Genomic DNA, 16,067 nt, shown 5'->3' with positions numbered 1-16,067 from the left:
GAACAAAATATAGAGACCATATTTACAGGATGAGGGACTCTGTCCTGGTAAGCAGTGACTATGAAAAAACTTGGGGGTCACAGTGGATAATCAGTTGAATATGAGCTGCCAGTGGGCTGCTGTTGCCAAAAGGGTTAATATGATCCTTGGATGTACAAACAGAAATACCGAATAAGGAGGTTATATTATCTCTGTATTTGGCATTGGTGTGACTGCTGCTGGAATACTGTGTCCAGTTCTAGAGTCCACAGTTCAAAAAGGATGTTGATGATAAATTGGAGAGAGTTCAGTAAAGAGACACAAGAATGATTAAATGATTGGAAATCTTACATGGGTAGATTCCAAGAGCTCAATCTATTTAGTTCAGTTCAAAGACAGTTGAAGGGGGATTTGATCAGACTATAAGTAGCTACATGTAGAACAAAAAAATTTATAATGGCCTCTTGCCTAGAGACAATGGCTTCAAGCTAAAGCTAAGCAAAAATCAGACTTGAAATAAGGCACAAGTTTTTAATGGTGAGGGTAATTGGCTATTGGAACAACTTACTGAGAGTTGTGGTGGATCAAGCAAACACTAAAGGAAGAAACAAACAGAAATCAAACAAGTTCCTAACAAGAAATGCCAAACAGATTAATTCAATGATACACAAAAACCTGCTGCTACTTACGGGTATTACAATTCTGCTTTACAGGTAACCTGATATTGAGGGTGGTATATCTGGTTCGCCTCTCTTGCTATAGATGAATACATCTGTATGAATGTTGTTTAAATACTGATTGGTACTAGTATTTAATAGGTGGAAGTGCCAAATAACTGCATATGAATTCTTAAAAATTCAGAGAAAGGTTTTTTAAAAGGGGTAACAAGGTAGACAGAGAACATGAAGTACAGTATGTGAAGAGTCATTTTTACAGGTAAAACTGTCAGAGTACAAAGCTTTGAATGAAGTTTTTTGAAGTGCTGGTGCAAGCAAAGGTTAAGAAGAGAAACATTGTTTAAGGTTTGGTGCATAATACAATCTCAGCTGGCTGGGATGGAATATGATTCCCTCCTATGATTCTCAGGCCTTGTGTGGATTGGAGATTTGCCCTTATTTCAGCCACTCGTAGCTAGTCACCAATATAACTGTACCCATGCAAACCCCTAGTGTGGATATGGAAAGTGTGACATGCACCATTAGAGGTGTCCCATGTTTGAAACGGAGTTAAGTGTCAGTGGTGCAAATTGTGTTTTTCTTTGTCTAAACTATGGGTTTACATTGGTGCAGCAGTCCCCAGAGCTGAAATCAGGGCAAATCCCCAGTGCAGACAAGGTATTAAAAAGGTCATGTGTCCTGAGCAGGGTTGATACACTTCTTGAAAGTTCACTTAATCTGATTATTAGATATGGAATAAGAAATATTAACCAGACTCCTGGCCTACTAAAGTGAACAACTTTAATCCAGTCTCTGTCTTCATTCTATTTTACTAATTTTAAAAATCTTCTTAAAGGCAACTTGCTTACATCCAAAAGAGGTGCCATAATGAACCTGATGGACCAGGGCTGGCGGCTTTAACAAGTGGGGAGAGAACCCAGTGGGCAGAGGTTGGAAAATTTCAGTGGTCTTTCAGAAAAATGTTGATTGACTGGACTTGAAACATTTCAATTATTTAACCACTTTTTCATTGTTTTCTAGACACGTGAATATTTAACTAATCTCGATCCAAAGAACTTTTGTCTACTGGAAAAAATTCAGAGCAGTTTGTTTGTGATCTCCCTGGATGATTCCAGTCCCCATGGAACCCCTGAGGATTGTACTCCGGTAGTTACAGATTTCAAAATAATTTTACTTCTCCCTTTAACCAACTTTTGTCTCTCATTGTGTATGTGATTTGTTTGTATAAAATATTCTGGAAAGCCATCTTAACTATCTGCCTGAAGATTCCCTTAGCATCTAAAAGGTCTTGCATCATTGTGTCCTGGCCCCTCTAGCATAGGAAAATGGGCATGGCCATGATTCATTGCCTCCTTTTGATGGTCAGGACTGGACCAATGCCTGCCACATCTAGGATCTTGGAGGTGTAAATGTGGTGTAAATTTACCCTCAACCCTTCTGCACCCCTATGAATTTCACAGGCCACAGAAGCACTGACCAACAGGATCTGGACTTTTATTTTTAAACACCAAACACCTGACTTGTACAGATGGTTTTTCTTCGGATGGATATATATTTATTCCATTTTCGGCATGTCTGCTGTCAGGCAGAGAGCCTTCTTAGTCATAGCTCATCTAAAAACTCCTTAGGGCAGGGACAGTGTCTTGTCCAATGCAGTAAGTCATAGCTGCTTTCAAGTGTGTTGGTACTCATTAAAAAAGGATCCAGATACTTCCAGTGTAATGTGACAGGACTGTGGCGCACATTTGGATAGTTCTAAACCCCATTATATTAATTCTTGATTTAGATCATGAAGTTGGCTCTAACAGGAGATCCAACCATACGCTGGGGAGACAAATCCTACAACTGCATATTATTTTCCAATGGGACATTTGGTTCAAACTCTGATGTAAGTAAAATATGATTCCCTTTTTCCTAGCTTATTTACAGTGGGATCCTTTGTCAGTTTTTCCCCTTCCACAATGGAATATTTTTTTTACAGGTTTAAATTTGTTTTTCTTTTTAGCGAAGTTTCATGTATAGAGCACCTTATGTGGCAAACATCCCAGGATAGGTGCTGTACATTTCTAAAGAGGAGATTAAGATTAGAAGTCTAAATCTTACTTTCAGAAATATTTTAATGAGGGAGTTTCTTGAATTTGATCAATAGGAGTTCAAAGAGAAGGGGAAAATCATGCAAAAAAATTTGTAAGTTAGTAGCTTTATTATTTGCTTGTATGACAGTAGTGCCCAAAACATGCTAAGCAATGCTCTCTCACATAGGAAGACGTTGTTTCTGCCCAGATCTGTGCCTTACCCAGTGTCTCTGCAGCCAGTCTATCTGGCTGCAGAGCTATCAAGAGATTAGATAAATACTGTATGGGGCTCTATCTGTACAGATAGAAGGGCTAGAAGTGTAATCTCTTAATGAATTCTACACAACACAGGAAAACCTTCAGCATAATTAAGAAGGAATGGGGGTGAAAATAAGGAGGCTCGATCAACTTTTAGCTATGCAACCATCACCGTATATTGTCTCATGTGTTCTAGCATTCTCCTTTTGATGCCATGGCTATGGTAGTCCTGTGCTCTTATATTGATCAGAGGATTATTGAAAGTGAGGGAAGGTGGAAGGTATGTATCCATTATGTTTCCATCCTTATTAATTAGAATTACCTCTCTTACGGATATTGATTCCTCTTCTATTTAAAAAACAAAACAGGGATCGGATAAAGTACGGGACATCCCATGGCCAGAAGAACTTGTTTTCACCTTGAACCAGAATGTGCTAAATGACATTGGACGTGCTAAAGAACGGTATTCTCAGCAGGTGAAGTTTCTTTATTTCTTAGTGATCATTGAGACTTTCATTTTTTCTAAACGTTAGTAGCTGGCCTCACTCCAGGCCAGAGAACAAAGACCACTGGGACAGATTCAATCCTGAGGTAGCCCCACTGAAGCCAGGGGAGTTACACCGGTGTAAACCTGATCCATTGTTTTGTGAGGTGAATGTACAGTTCATTATATTTGAACTGAAGCAGATTGTGATTAGAGCAGTTGCTGAATTCTCCTGTGGTAACGAATTTTTTATTTGTCAGGTTTCTGACTTGCAGCTAGTGAATTATGCCTTTACATCCTTTGGCAAAGCATTGACCAAGAAGAAGGGACTTCATCCTGATACATTTGTTCAGCTTGGCCTCCAGCTGGCCTATTATAAACTTCATGGACAGTAAGAAAAGTTTATTACCCAGGCTAGCAATTAAATGTATAGTTGAACAAACTGACAAATCTGGGCAAATACAAAGGGCTTTGCATCCCATTTTATGTTTTACTGCAGCCATAGAAGAATGAAGAAATATGTCATTATAATCTTTTATTTAGTTATACAGGACCTGATCCTCTTCCACTGAAGTCAGCAGGATTTCTGCCATTGACTTCAAAAGGTGCAGGAGCAAGTCCTTTATGTCACAGTATGGTAGGTGCTATACTGCAAATACTGTAAGATGGAGGGCAGCCAGCCAGAGCTTTATTAACATTCCATAAAACATACACATAGGAAGTACTGGGTAAATGATAAGCAAAGACTTGGCCCACAAGGATCTATATTACCTCACTAACTGAGAGACAGGGTGGGTGAAGTGGACCAAATTTATTGGACCAAATTCTACTGGTGAGAGAGACAAGTTTTTTAACTCACATAACTCTTTTTCAGTGTAAGCTCAAAAGCTTGTCTCTCTCACTAACAGAGAAGTTAGTCCAATAAAGGTATTATCTCACCCGCCTTGTGTCTCTAATATCCTGTGACCAACACAGCATACCTCACTAATTGCTCATTCCTATTTAAGGGGATTTGGTCCAGGTGCAGATGAAAGCCTCATCTGTAGTCTATAATTAAACATCATTCTGTGGTGATAAATCTCTCTCTTCCAAAATCCCAACCCTGTAAAAAGCCTTAGCAGACTCACTGTTGTCATCCTGTCCCCATCACCAACAAAGGCTCCCTGTAAAAGTTATAATGGCATAACGAAAAGATAGTGTACAACCAAGTTCCTGTCCTTGCACACTAGGCGGGTGGCTGAGGAAGGTTTTATTTTGTACTCCCAGCTAAAAGTTATTGGAGACTCTCCCTTTGCTGGTGATTATGTCCCTCCTTTACCCATGCCTTTACTACCATCTGTTAGTATTTAAAATAGTTTAAATGCGAGTCATCACAAAGCTGGCAAATAGTTGCCTGAGGGTGTCATCTGCAAAAAGGCACATTCCTTGCATAGGTCATTGAACACTGGGTTATATTAATTGCCCAACAAAAACAATCTCAGTAAGAAGAAAAGGAGTACTTGTGGCACCTTAGAGACTAACAAATTTATTAGAGCATAAGCTTTCGTGAGTTACAGCTCACTTCATCGGATACGCTTCTTAAACTTGTTTGTAGATGCCCCTTGTTGCTAGTGGATTCCCCCAATCTGTGGGTCTTGTTTTGGGCAGATGCCTTCTCTCCTTTAACTTTGATGGAAGAACACATAGGAAATTGAAGCTTGCTTACTTTCCACTCACCTACATAAGGGTGTATGGAAGCCTTAGAATTTACAAAAAGCAGCTCATGAAACAGTCCAGATTTTTTTTTATAATGGCATCTGAATTTTCTTAGTCCTAACTTGCCTCTTGAAAACTTTCTTATGGTTGAGTAATCTGTATTACATTTCAGACACTGAAAAGAAAATGAGTGGCTTACTCTTATTTGTAATTGAGTGTAATGGGATAGAATATCTTTTATATGACATTTTTCCTTTAGAGAGGAGAAAAGATTTATCATTGTAGTGAGACGCTCTGTCCTAATTTTCCTTCTTAGCCCAGGCTGCTGTTATGAAACTGCTATGACCAGACGTTTCTACCATGGACGCACAGAGACTATGAGACCATGTACAGTGGAAGCCGTGGAGTGGTGCAAATCCATGCTGGATCCATCTTGCAGTGTAAGTATTGAAAATCTGCTTTAGCTGTAATGTATTTAAAAGACCTGTCATCTGATCTATTTTAGATACGAGAATATGCCATTAATTGTGTCAGTAACTGGAGAAGTCATCTTCCGCTAGTTAGTTCAAGTGGGGGTGTCACCACCAGGGCTGGCTCTCAAAATTTTTCTATCTTAGGTGAACTGCAGTAAATGACCCCACTCTCTTTTTTAATTTTAAATTTTATTTTTGTTTGTAACTCAGCTTTGTTGTACACTCCCCATACATGCAGCTCCCCCCTCCCAATTAAGTGTGGTCAGTGCTATGCCAATTGCAGACTCATCGCTGTGAGGCATGGAGTCTGGGAGGTGCATGTGCTCATCTGTGTGTGTGAAATCTGCACGGGGAAGTTGCTGTCAGCAGGACTGATTCCAAAGTCTAAGAGTCTTTCATCTTATACTTGAGCTGGGGAGCTGACCTTTCTTCTCTTCTGTTTCTCTCGCCCACCCCCCCCCCATCCCGTCCCATCCCATCCCGTCCCCTCCTCTCCCCAAGCTTCAAAGGTTTAGCTTATCAGCAGAACCTGCTTCTCTCTCTCCCCAGGCACTGGCTGTTGCTGAAAGTTTCTTCCTCTGCTTCTCCCACTGCACCTGTCTGGGAGCCTGAGGAGATGAGCAGGGAAAGGATCTTGCAAGATGTGTTTACATATCTTAGAAAAAATCCAAAGCTTCTCTTCATGTTCTTCATCTTGGATATTGGGCTTACATAGCAGTGTGCCACCAAACCACATCTGTTTGATGCTTCGCTTTACTATCCTTATTTCTTCTCTCCTCTTCACTTCAGTAGCTTCTCATCCATTTGTGCTGCTGCTTTAAAACTGACATTTAATGCCATCACTCAAATCTGACTTGCCCTTTTTTTCTTATCTTCCTCCCTGCTTTTCTGTTTGCTGTCTTCAATTATCTTCTTACAGTAAGACTCATACAGCCAATTAATATTGAACTTTGCTGTTTCTAGCACTGATCCCTTGGGATCTCTCTTCCTCTCAATTTTTCTGATTCCCTTCATCATTTTAAATTTCATCCCAACTGCTGTCTCTTCCATTTCTGAATGCTGTTGCTTTTGATGAACTTCATGGGACTTGAAGCACATGCTTATCCGCTTTGCTGAATAGGGTGCACTTAAGTAGGTGCTTAAAAGTTAAACATGTGCTTAAGAGATTTGCAAAAACAGAGCCTTACTGTCTCATCCCTTCTTTTCCTTTCCTTGTGAGCTTAATAGTTTGTTGTTGCTAAGAACCCATCAGTTATTGACCATTTCAGTTTGTGTCCTTCTGTTACCATTATTCACCATTTTTGGTCAAAGGGGCTTCATAAATAAATAAATGGAATGTAGCGTCAAAGTAGAAACAGATCTTGGGCTTAGTGTTTGGAGCAATTTGCTGACAACCGTGCCACCTCTAACTTATATTTTTGCTTACGTTGCCAGGAGTATAGACTAACTAGTAGGACTTCTCTCTCTAAAATCTGTGGTTAAACATAATCAAAATTCTTGTACTTTTAAACCATGATGGTGGGCAACGACATTAATTGGCAAACAAACAAACCTATAGCTAGCTAGAGGAAGGAGAGAGCATGATCAATGAAAAATTCCTTCCTGACCCTGAGAGAGGCTGACTGGCTTAACTCTACCTTTGCACTTATTATCCAATCCATGAGAGAGTGCAATAGGAAAGAAAAAACAACAGTACTTACCAACTGAATAACAGAAAGCTGCAGCAGCCATTTGCAAACTAACCCAATCAGGGCTACAGCTGTTTGCCTCTGCCAAATTTAAGCTCCAGAAAGCTCCAGAAAATGCATGCTGGGGGAAAAGTTCTTACAAATGGGCAATTCTGCACTGGGAAGAGTAAGTAAAGACCAGAGAAATGCAGTTGGAGTACTTATCACTACAGTCAAACAGTGTTTAGAGTGTTTTTGCAATTGCTCACCCCATCCCATTGTCAAAAGCTTTCAGAAAGGCCTGGTATATTGACCCCAATTTTTCTCATCTGTCTAAACCAATAGTTGTTAGAAAACTAATTAGATTATGCTGAAGTTACTCTCCTCTCACAAATCCGTGCTGTCTCACTCCTGAACTGAACTTTTCCAAATGCATTTTTAAAGTGTAATTTCTAGCTTTTCTTTATATAGTTGTTAAATATACATATCTGTCATTTTCAGCCTCTTTCCTAGAACCCTCTCTTGCAAACATTTGAGCTGTACATGAACTGTTTTCCAGTCACATGGCACCTGTCTTGTATGAAAAGATTTGTTAAAAGTAACTGAACAGTTCCAGCTCCTTGACTTACTCCTAATTTCATATAATCCACGAAAGTAACCCCTTATTTTGCTAAATAGCTGTTCCACTGTTTCAATAAAACATTTTTTTCCAGTCTTTTCTCATTAATATTCAGAAGTACATCAGTCAGCAAGTTCAAAATAAACAAAATGAAGTACTTCTTCACACAACATGCAATCCATCTGTGAAACTAGATAAGTTCCTGGAGGATAGGTCCATCAATGGCTATTAGCCAGGATGGGCTGGGATGCAACCCCATGCTCTGAATGTTCCTAGCCTCTGTTTTCAAGGAACTGGAAGTGGACGACAGGGGATGGATCACTTGATTGCATGTTCTTTTTATTCCCTCTGAAGCAGCTGGCATTGGCCATTGTCAGAAGACAGGATACTGGGCTAGATGGACCATTGGTCTGACCCAGTATGGCCGTTCTTATGGATGCATTGCCAATATTCTGCTGATGCAAAGAAGTCATTATTTTTCAATAACCAAGTTAACCTTGCTTTCCTATCATATTGATGGGCCCATTGGTTCTCTTATTTTTCTGTCCTCTGATATAATTTGATAGTATTCTTTCTCAAAACACTTTTTAAAATCTCTAGCTATTTGTTCTTACTCCTCTCTGTTCTTCTTTCAGTAAATTCCTTCTACTAATGCTGTTGTCTTTTGCCCCCTGTATTTTATTATATTTCTGTATTTACTCATTGTTAACTACAACAGCTTAGGCCTGGATCCTGCAATCTGATCCTACATTGACGTTAATAGAGCTTTGCCTAGGCAGATTGAGTTGGGACCTAGCCGTGAGCCAGTCTATCTGAGAATCTTTAATAACGTAATAAAGCTAAGAGCTTCCCTAGTGTTCATCCATTTAAAAGCTCAATCTGCTCCCCTTTTAATCTGTAACACTCAGCTTTATGGCAACTCTTTTCAGTGTCTCACTGAGGGACTAGAGCACTGCAACGCTCCAAACTCCAATTTAGGCGTCCAGGCTCCCTCTGCAGTGTGTGGGGAGAGCTAGGTGCTTAAAAAATTGATTCACAGGTGCTAGCATGCTGAGCTGAGCACTGCATAAACTAGCCAGTAGGGAATGCTGAGGTGAGGGCTGTGGCCTATACACCGCTCCTCAAAGGGAGTTGGGTGCCAGTCTCTGCTTGGGATTCAGCCATGAATCCTCTCCTGGAGTTAGGCACCTAGGCTAGATCAGCCCTTTCTGAAGAGCAGAGGTGGTGCCCCTCTTCCCCCATGCCCAGTGGTTAAGGCACTCACCAGGATGTGGATTTGGATCCTGGGTTTGGATCCCTGCTGTGCCTGACCTGAACCCCATTTTCCCATCTCCTAGATGAGTGCCCCTTGCACTGGGCTGTGGCTTTCTCAATGTCTCCTGTTGAAGCTATTCCACTTGTATGAAAGACTTAAATATTCAGTGGAGCAGGGACTGGAACGTGGAACCACCAGGCTGTAGATCATTCTCTGTCTCTCAGGCCCAATGATAGTGGAACAGCTTCAACTGCAGAAATTGGGAGAGACCACCGCAAACTAACCCACTGCCCAGTGGTTAGGGCACTCGTGGGATAACTGAGTTCAAGTCCCTGCTCTGAATCAGGCAGAGCTGGGATTTGAACCCGGGTTCCCCATGTGCTGGATTTGTACTCTAACTATGGGGTATCATGGGGGAGGGGCACCATCATTCTCATTTTGTGCAGAGTTGGCTACGGTAGGCGTGCTATAAGGTGGTCTCTGAGCATGCCTATGGGATTGGGCCCCCAGGCGAGATAAGCAAGGGAATGCATAGTCAGGGCCATACAGAGGTTTTGGGTGCTTGAGGCAAAATCTGAAACTGAGAATTCCTCACCCTTCCAAAAAAATTACCACTGTGAGTGGTCGTTGTGAGGGCTTTGGAGACCAAGCACTCCACCACAACGACAACTTGGCTCCTGTCCCACGGGGTTGGGCCTGGCTCCTCTCTTTGGGCATTGCAACCTAGCGCATGGGGTCACAGCACCGCTCAGGTTTGGCCAGGCTCCCCCTCCGTCTAAGGACTTCACTGATGGAAACTTAGGTGCTTATAGGATTAGGTAGCAGCTGAACAGTGGTTTTGTTAATGCCAGTGGCAGCCATATATTGGACTTAGCTGCCTGCTACTTCGGTGCTTAAGCCCTTCTTGTGCCTCTAGTTGCTACGTGTGTTTAATTTAAGAGCAATGAAGTGAGACACTTCACTATTTCCAAATGGCTCTCTTTTCACTTTGCAGTTTCCACATGCAGTTCCATGGCTGTGAAATGCTGTCATGTTTGCTACTGTCTGATGTATTTCTAAGTTGGTGCTAGTGTAGGAAAGCCATTGTATTTAATCTCTTTAGTTTAAAGTGACCATTTTCAATTCCTTCAGTTTCTGTCATTAGTGGGGGGAAAAGAGAGAGAAAGGGCTTAAGGTTTAGAAAACTGTTTTGCACATAAGGTGACTGGCTAAGACCTAAGAAACAAATTATCAAGAACTCGTGTAAGAAATAGGATTCAGGAAACAAATAAATCACAGGGAATTTGAAAAAATGAGAGAGACATAAGGCACAAATGTAGCTTTTCCATGCTCCTACATTTTCGTCTCTTCTTAAGCTCTAAAGCTTGTGGAAGGAAGGAACTTGCTTATCTGTGTCTCTTGGTGTAATATTCAACTGGGTTGGTTTTGTTTTTCTTATTTAACACAGTCTCATAAACGGCAGCAACAGATGCTAAAGGCATTTGCAAAGCACAACAAGATGATGAAAGAGTGCGAGAATGGAAAAGGTATTTTCTTTCTACCAACTAATTTTCTTTTGTGCTTGAAAAAGGAGTTTTACTTTGGCCTACTATGATTTCTCTGGCTCCTTACTGGGTCAGTCTGAGTAATCTAAGACCACCCAGGGGAACAGAAATATCTTGAATTTCTGCTGGGAGCCCCTGCCTTTTTATATCCCTTGGCATTTCCTCCTAGTTTATGTGTTGCCTCTCTTCTCCCTGCAAGGGGCAGTGGTGCTTGGGTGGGGTGGGGTGGAGGAGAGCAAGAGCGAGGGTCGTAATCATGGACGTTTAAGTGACTCCAGTCCCCTGGGGCTAGATCTACAAAGGGACTTAAGCACCTAAGGTGCCATGTAGGTGCCTAAGTCCAAGATTTAGATCCTCAAAACCCAGCTCAGCTGCTGCCTAACCCTGTAAGTGCCTAAGTTCTGCGGTAAACTCTTCTGGGTGCCTAAAAATCCACTGCTGGGCATGCACACAGCTGCCTAATCCTGACGCCATCAGCCTGCTCAGCACCTAAGCCCTGGTGGGATGCTCAAACTAGCTGTGCCCCCAGCCTCGCTTATGACCTGATCTGTTTGGCATGCTCAGAGGCTACCTTAGAGCGTGCCTACCAGCTCAAGACCCGCACAAAATATAGAAGAGGAGGAGCTGATGGTGCTGGCCTGAGGCTAGGCACCTAACTTACTTTAAGGGGCAGGGCTTGGGCAACACCCCTCTCCTCAGTATTTCCTACAGGTTAGCTTAAGTGATTACATGCTCAGCAGCAATAATTTTTAGTTTCCTTAGCCAGGCACCAGGCCTGAAAAGCCACCCAGACCTAGCAGAAGCCCAAAGTAGGTTTTTGGGGTGTGCAGCATAACAGTTTTTGCCTAGTCTGAAATCTCATCCTTTCTAGATACAGCCTTTCAGTAGCCAAGCTTGCGGGCTCTTGATAGTCTTTTCCATCTGTATGATGAACTCAACTAGAGTGCTGTGGCCTTCAAAGCATCCATTGCTAGATGGATGGAGTGTCAGAACAGATCATGTGAAGAAAAGCATGTCTGTGCTTTCGATCGTTTGGGCCCATTCCCAGATGGTACCGGTTGCCTCCTGGTATGAAAGGGGAGATGTTTCTCATTGGAGCTGGAGGGGGCTAGTAATGAGGTAAACTCTTTGTATTTTATCTCCATTGTAGCCTAAATGCAAAGGCCTCTTTGGACACCACATTTTGGAGATGGCTTCAGGGTGCTTCAGTCTGGATCCCTTTCTTTTTAGGACTCTCCCATGATATGTTCTGGTCCAGCATTTGAAATTCCCATTGTCCAAACCAGGAAGAACTAGACATTTCTCTCAGTGATGAGGTTTCTTGTTTGTTTGACAGGATTTGACCGTCATCTTCTGGGTCTCCTACTCATAGCAAAAGAGGAAGGACTCCCTATGCCAGAACTCTTCACAGACCCTGCATTCACTAGAAGGTAATTATTAGTCTTGTCCTATTTGCAAGTCAAACCTCTGGGTGTTGATGGGTTTATCACATTTGCTTTCATCTTGCCAATCTCTTGATCCCAATAATTTTGTATTTCTTAGCTCCACTTTTTAATACTAATTTAAATCAAACAATTTGCTTTTTTTTACTTCACAGTGGGGGAGGTGGAAATTTTGTGCTTTCCACTAGCCTGGTTGGCTACACTAACGTTGGTGGAGCTGCTGTCCCCATGATACATCATGGCTATGGCTTTTTCTATAGAATCAGAGATGACAGGTAAGGGTATATTCTTACCTTCTTGGGCCTGGCATCACTCAGAAGAAAACCGTAAAGCTGTTATCTGAACTTCTTCCCCATTTTTACGTTGCCCGATTGTATCAATGTCACAAAGGTAAAGGAAGTTCACAGCTAATAGGAGGGAAAGAGAGAGAATATCCAGAATCTTAAAGCTAATTGCAATAAAGGAACATATTGGACAACAAATGTAAGTGACTAAAGTTAGGTACCTAAATCCGTATCAGCATCTAAACTACAGTGGCCTGATTTTCAGAATTGCTGAATACCTACGTGTCCTACTGAAGTCAATGGGAGCTCTGGATGTTTTGATGCTTTGAAAAATCAAGACAATGTTATTTAAGTGCCCAATTTAGACACCCGTGTTTCAAAATTTCAATGAATAATTTTACAGTTTGTGTGGGGATGTGCTTAAAGTTCATGATCTAAAATAACTAGTTAACCTTTGTACTGATAGAATTGTTGTGACCTGCACTGCCTGGAAATCATGCCCAGAGACCGATGCAGAAATGCTGTGTAAGAACTTGTTCCAGTCTCTTCAGGACATGATACAACTAATGGCCACAGCCCATCTGTAGAGTTGAAAGTGACATTACTGTGCCTTCACGTATTATGCATTATTGTATCTGGCACTTGCTAAATGAAATGCTTGTCACAAAGAGTATTAAAGTCTATGTAGAACACTTAATGAGACTTCAGCATAGATGCTAAGCAGAACTAATGCAAATCTGTCCATTTTAAGAGATTTACTGCAGCAGCAATGCAAGTTTCTTTTAAGAATAATATATCCATTTGCACCAACAATGCAAACTATGGCAAATGATCAGTGTAGAACTATGCAATATTAAACAATGCCTCAACAATGCAAATGTATCAGACTATTGTGATTTTTGGAAACTGGAGAATTTGTGATGGCTTGTTTTTATAATTTTCCTAATGGTAGCTGATAGAGTATGTGATAATCCGATGAAGTTTATTTCTATGGTGCATTTATTCTGTGGTTCAGAGTAACCATTCCAGTGCTAATACATGATGATGCTTTCGCAATGGACATTGGTGACAGTTTTTATGATTTTTCATTTGTGAAAGAATCAAGGAGAAATGTTAGAATAACAGACTTCAAGTTATATATGATTTTTTTTTATTACTGTCTTCCATTTTCACCATTGGGATAATTTCAAATCAAGAGCTTATTCGTGAATAGAGACTAGTTTCTCAGGTGAACGCTGAGATCACTATAGTTTGAAAAATACTTTTAATTTTAAGATGGTTCCTTTACAAAATAAAGAGACGAAACTAGGATGGCTACTTGCAAGTTTCCAAGGGATGACATACTTGTGATGAAATAACTACAAATATTACTGCTGCTCCACAGAAATAAAGTGCAAATTTAGAGCTGGCACTAAGTATAGTCTGATAAAACTCTCAGGATTTTAAGCTTTCTTTGGATTTTAAAGAAGACTTCTGTTTGATAAACTTTGTAATTTCTTCTTTGCTGTTTTAGAAATAAAACAATCCAAAAAGTTTGTTTCATGTTGGTTGATTTGTTTATATCTATACTGCTTGATGCATTTCAACCAGACTTTCTAAAAGGGGAGTTTCTTGTGTACAGATGATGAAACAGACTTAGCAGAGATTCTAAAATCCACACTGTTTGCCCTTCTGGAGGTATTATGACCCCTGGAGAAGTCAGGAATTATTATTGTTTGTATTACAGTACAGCAACTAGAATTCTCACTGAGATCAAAACCTTATTGCGCTAGGTACCATATTACAATGGTGCAGTTAGCATCACTTTAGTTAACATTGACACTAACTTACTCTTTAATTGCCAATTTTTCTAAGTGCTCTAAAATAAACATTAGAAGAGACTATTCCTGCTCTGAGGAGTCAGTCAAAACAGACAAAATGGTTGTGTAGAAAACGAGATGTATGACTTCCCAAAGTTTATACAGCAATCAGGCAGGAGCAGAACCCAGGTCCTTCTTACTTGCAGTTCAGTGCCTATTCGTTAGACCACTGTGATATGTTCATACCCATGTGTTGTTTGCAAGCAGATACTACAATTGCTAGAATACTAGGTATAACAGATTGAGTGTTTATCCTGGTCAAATTGTAAACTTCATGTTTTGTGAATCTATTTTGTGATTGTAACCTTTACGGCAACCGTTATTGTACTGTATCTTCCATATTGGGTTAAGAAATCCAGGTGGTGTTGAAAACCAATCTAGACAAGATCAGGCTGTTGTAGACATTCTGTTCTCATGCTAGATTATGGGAGACCTCAAAAGGGTAAACAGTGAGAGCCATCACTATTGAATGGCTTTTCCTTTCTGGAAAAATGGGTTTCTACCAGCAAGGCCATTGACTTTGACTATCTATACAAGTTGGGGGAGGTGTGGGGAATGAAGCTGGGAACTTCACCAGCCAAAACATATGGATAGAAATGGGATAGAGACAATTTTGAAAAGGTGGCTGCTTTGCTAACAAAAGACCATACCATTGGCACATGTAAGCAGAATTTGCTGGAGAGAGTGACGGCAGCAGATTATCTGCCTGAGGACACTGACCAGAATTAGGACTCCCAGACAGGGTGAGATTGGACCAGGGGGAATGCATTCAGGACTGTTTGTTGATTTCCATAGATCTGTAATTTGCTTGTGCTTTTAAATTCAAGAATAAAGTGGTTGTGGTTAAGAATTCCTTTGCTAAGCCTATGTTCATTGCTTTGCTGCCAGGTTGTCCCTGAAAACTAGAAAACCAGAGCACTCAGAAGGCAACAGGGGGCTTGGGAGAGCTGTGGCACTGGTTCTGGGGTTTAGGTGGCCAGATTGCAGTCCCCCTGCCCAGGAAGAGTGACATATACAAGGTCTGTACCAGGCAGTGTGCCTGAGAGATCCAGAGCTAGAAACAGTGATCAGTCACTACCCAATCCAGGGGAGTTTAGAACCACATAGGATTTAGGAGTCAGATCCATTCACAACAAACTTGTGCCCATCCAGAGGGAAACAGGGCCAGGTTGTGACAACAGGTTAAGACAGTGACAGAGCTAATAACAGAACTCTTAGTGACTGGAGCTGCCGGCCTAAATGTTTAGATTATAAAATAATTGAGGACTTTGGTATATGCTTAGCTCAGTGTTTCCTGGATTTCCAGGGTTTAACAGGACCTCTTCTGTTTACAGGCCTTTCCTAAAACAAAGATACTAAGACTGATTGGTAATACTGTCATTTGTAAAGTACTGAAACTAATGCACCATCACACTTGAATTAAAGGCAGTGCCATGTTTTGGATGTTTCATGGTCTAGCTTGAACATTAACTAGAGCAGTTTTTTTTTCATAGTTTCGGTCACGACCCAATACTGGGTTGCAGCATGTAAGACACTGGATCACCTTGCTCAGTGGCTCTGGTCAGCATCGCCGACCATGATGTTAAAAGTCAGCGGTGCTGTTCAGCTAAGGCCTACCTGCTTCGACACTGCGCTGTGCCCCGGATGCAGCCAGCAGGGGGGCCATAGGGATCCGCATGTTGCCCCCGCCCCAAGCACCAGCTCTGCACTTCTATTGGCCGGAAACCAGCCAATGGGAGCTGGGGGGAGCAGTGCC

At 41.3% G+C, this 16,067-nt stretch overlaps 1 protein-coding gene across 2 annotated transcripts in view; it reads left to right on the top strand.

Annotated features, from left to right (window-relative positions):
* The window catches only part of CROT (carnitine O-octanoyltransferase), a 34,335-nt gene extending 19,174 nt beyond the window's left edge, over window positions 1-15,161 (top strand). Inside the window, exons 7-17 of one of the 2 annotated variants that reach the window (XM_038390056.2) lie at window positions 1,492-1,585; window positions 1,677-1,802; window positions 2,443-2,544; window positions 3,186-3,269; window positions 3,358-3,465; window positions 3,734-3,864; window positions 5,485-5,608; window positions 10,630-10,708; window positions 12,063-12,156; window positions 12,324-12,443; window positions 12,919-15,161. In XM_038390056.2, coding sequence (XP_038245984.1) covers window positions 1,492-1,585; window positions 1,677-1,802; window positions 2,443-2,544; window positions 3,186-3,269; window positions 3,358-3,465; window positions 3,734-3,864; window positions 5,485-5,608; window positions 10,630-10,708; window positions 12,063-12,156; window positions 12,324-12,443; window positions 12,919-13,039 — 1,183 coding nt within the window. In that variant the 3' untranslated portion in view covers window positions 13,040-15,161. Of the gene's footprint in view, window positions 1-1,491; window positions 1,586-1,676; window positions 1,803-2,442; window positions 2,545-3,185; window positions 3,270-3,357; window positions 3,466-3,733; window positions 3,865-5,484; window positions 5,609-10,629; window positions 10,709-12,062; window positions 12,157-12,323; window positions 12,444-12,918 lie in introns of those variants that run through there. The other variant, XR_006279421.1, reaches the window with a different exon arrangement.
* The last annotated feature ends 906 nt before the right edge of the window (window positions 15,162-16,067 follow it).

Source organism: Dermochelys coriacea, chromosome 2 (genome assembly GCF_009764565.3).
Source record: "Dermochelys coriacea isolate rDerCor1 chromosome 2, rDerCor1.pri.v4, whole genome shotgun sequence".
Taxonomy (NCBI): Eukaryota; Metazoa; Chordata; order Testudines; family Dermochelyidae; genus Dermochelys; species Dermochelys coriacea.
This window is presented reverse-complemented; position numbering and strand designations above follow the sequence as displayed.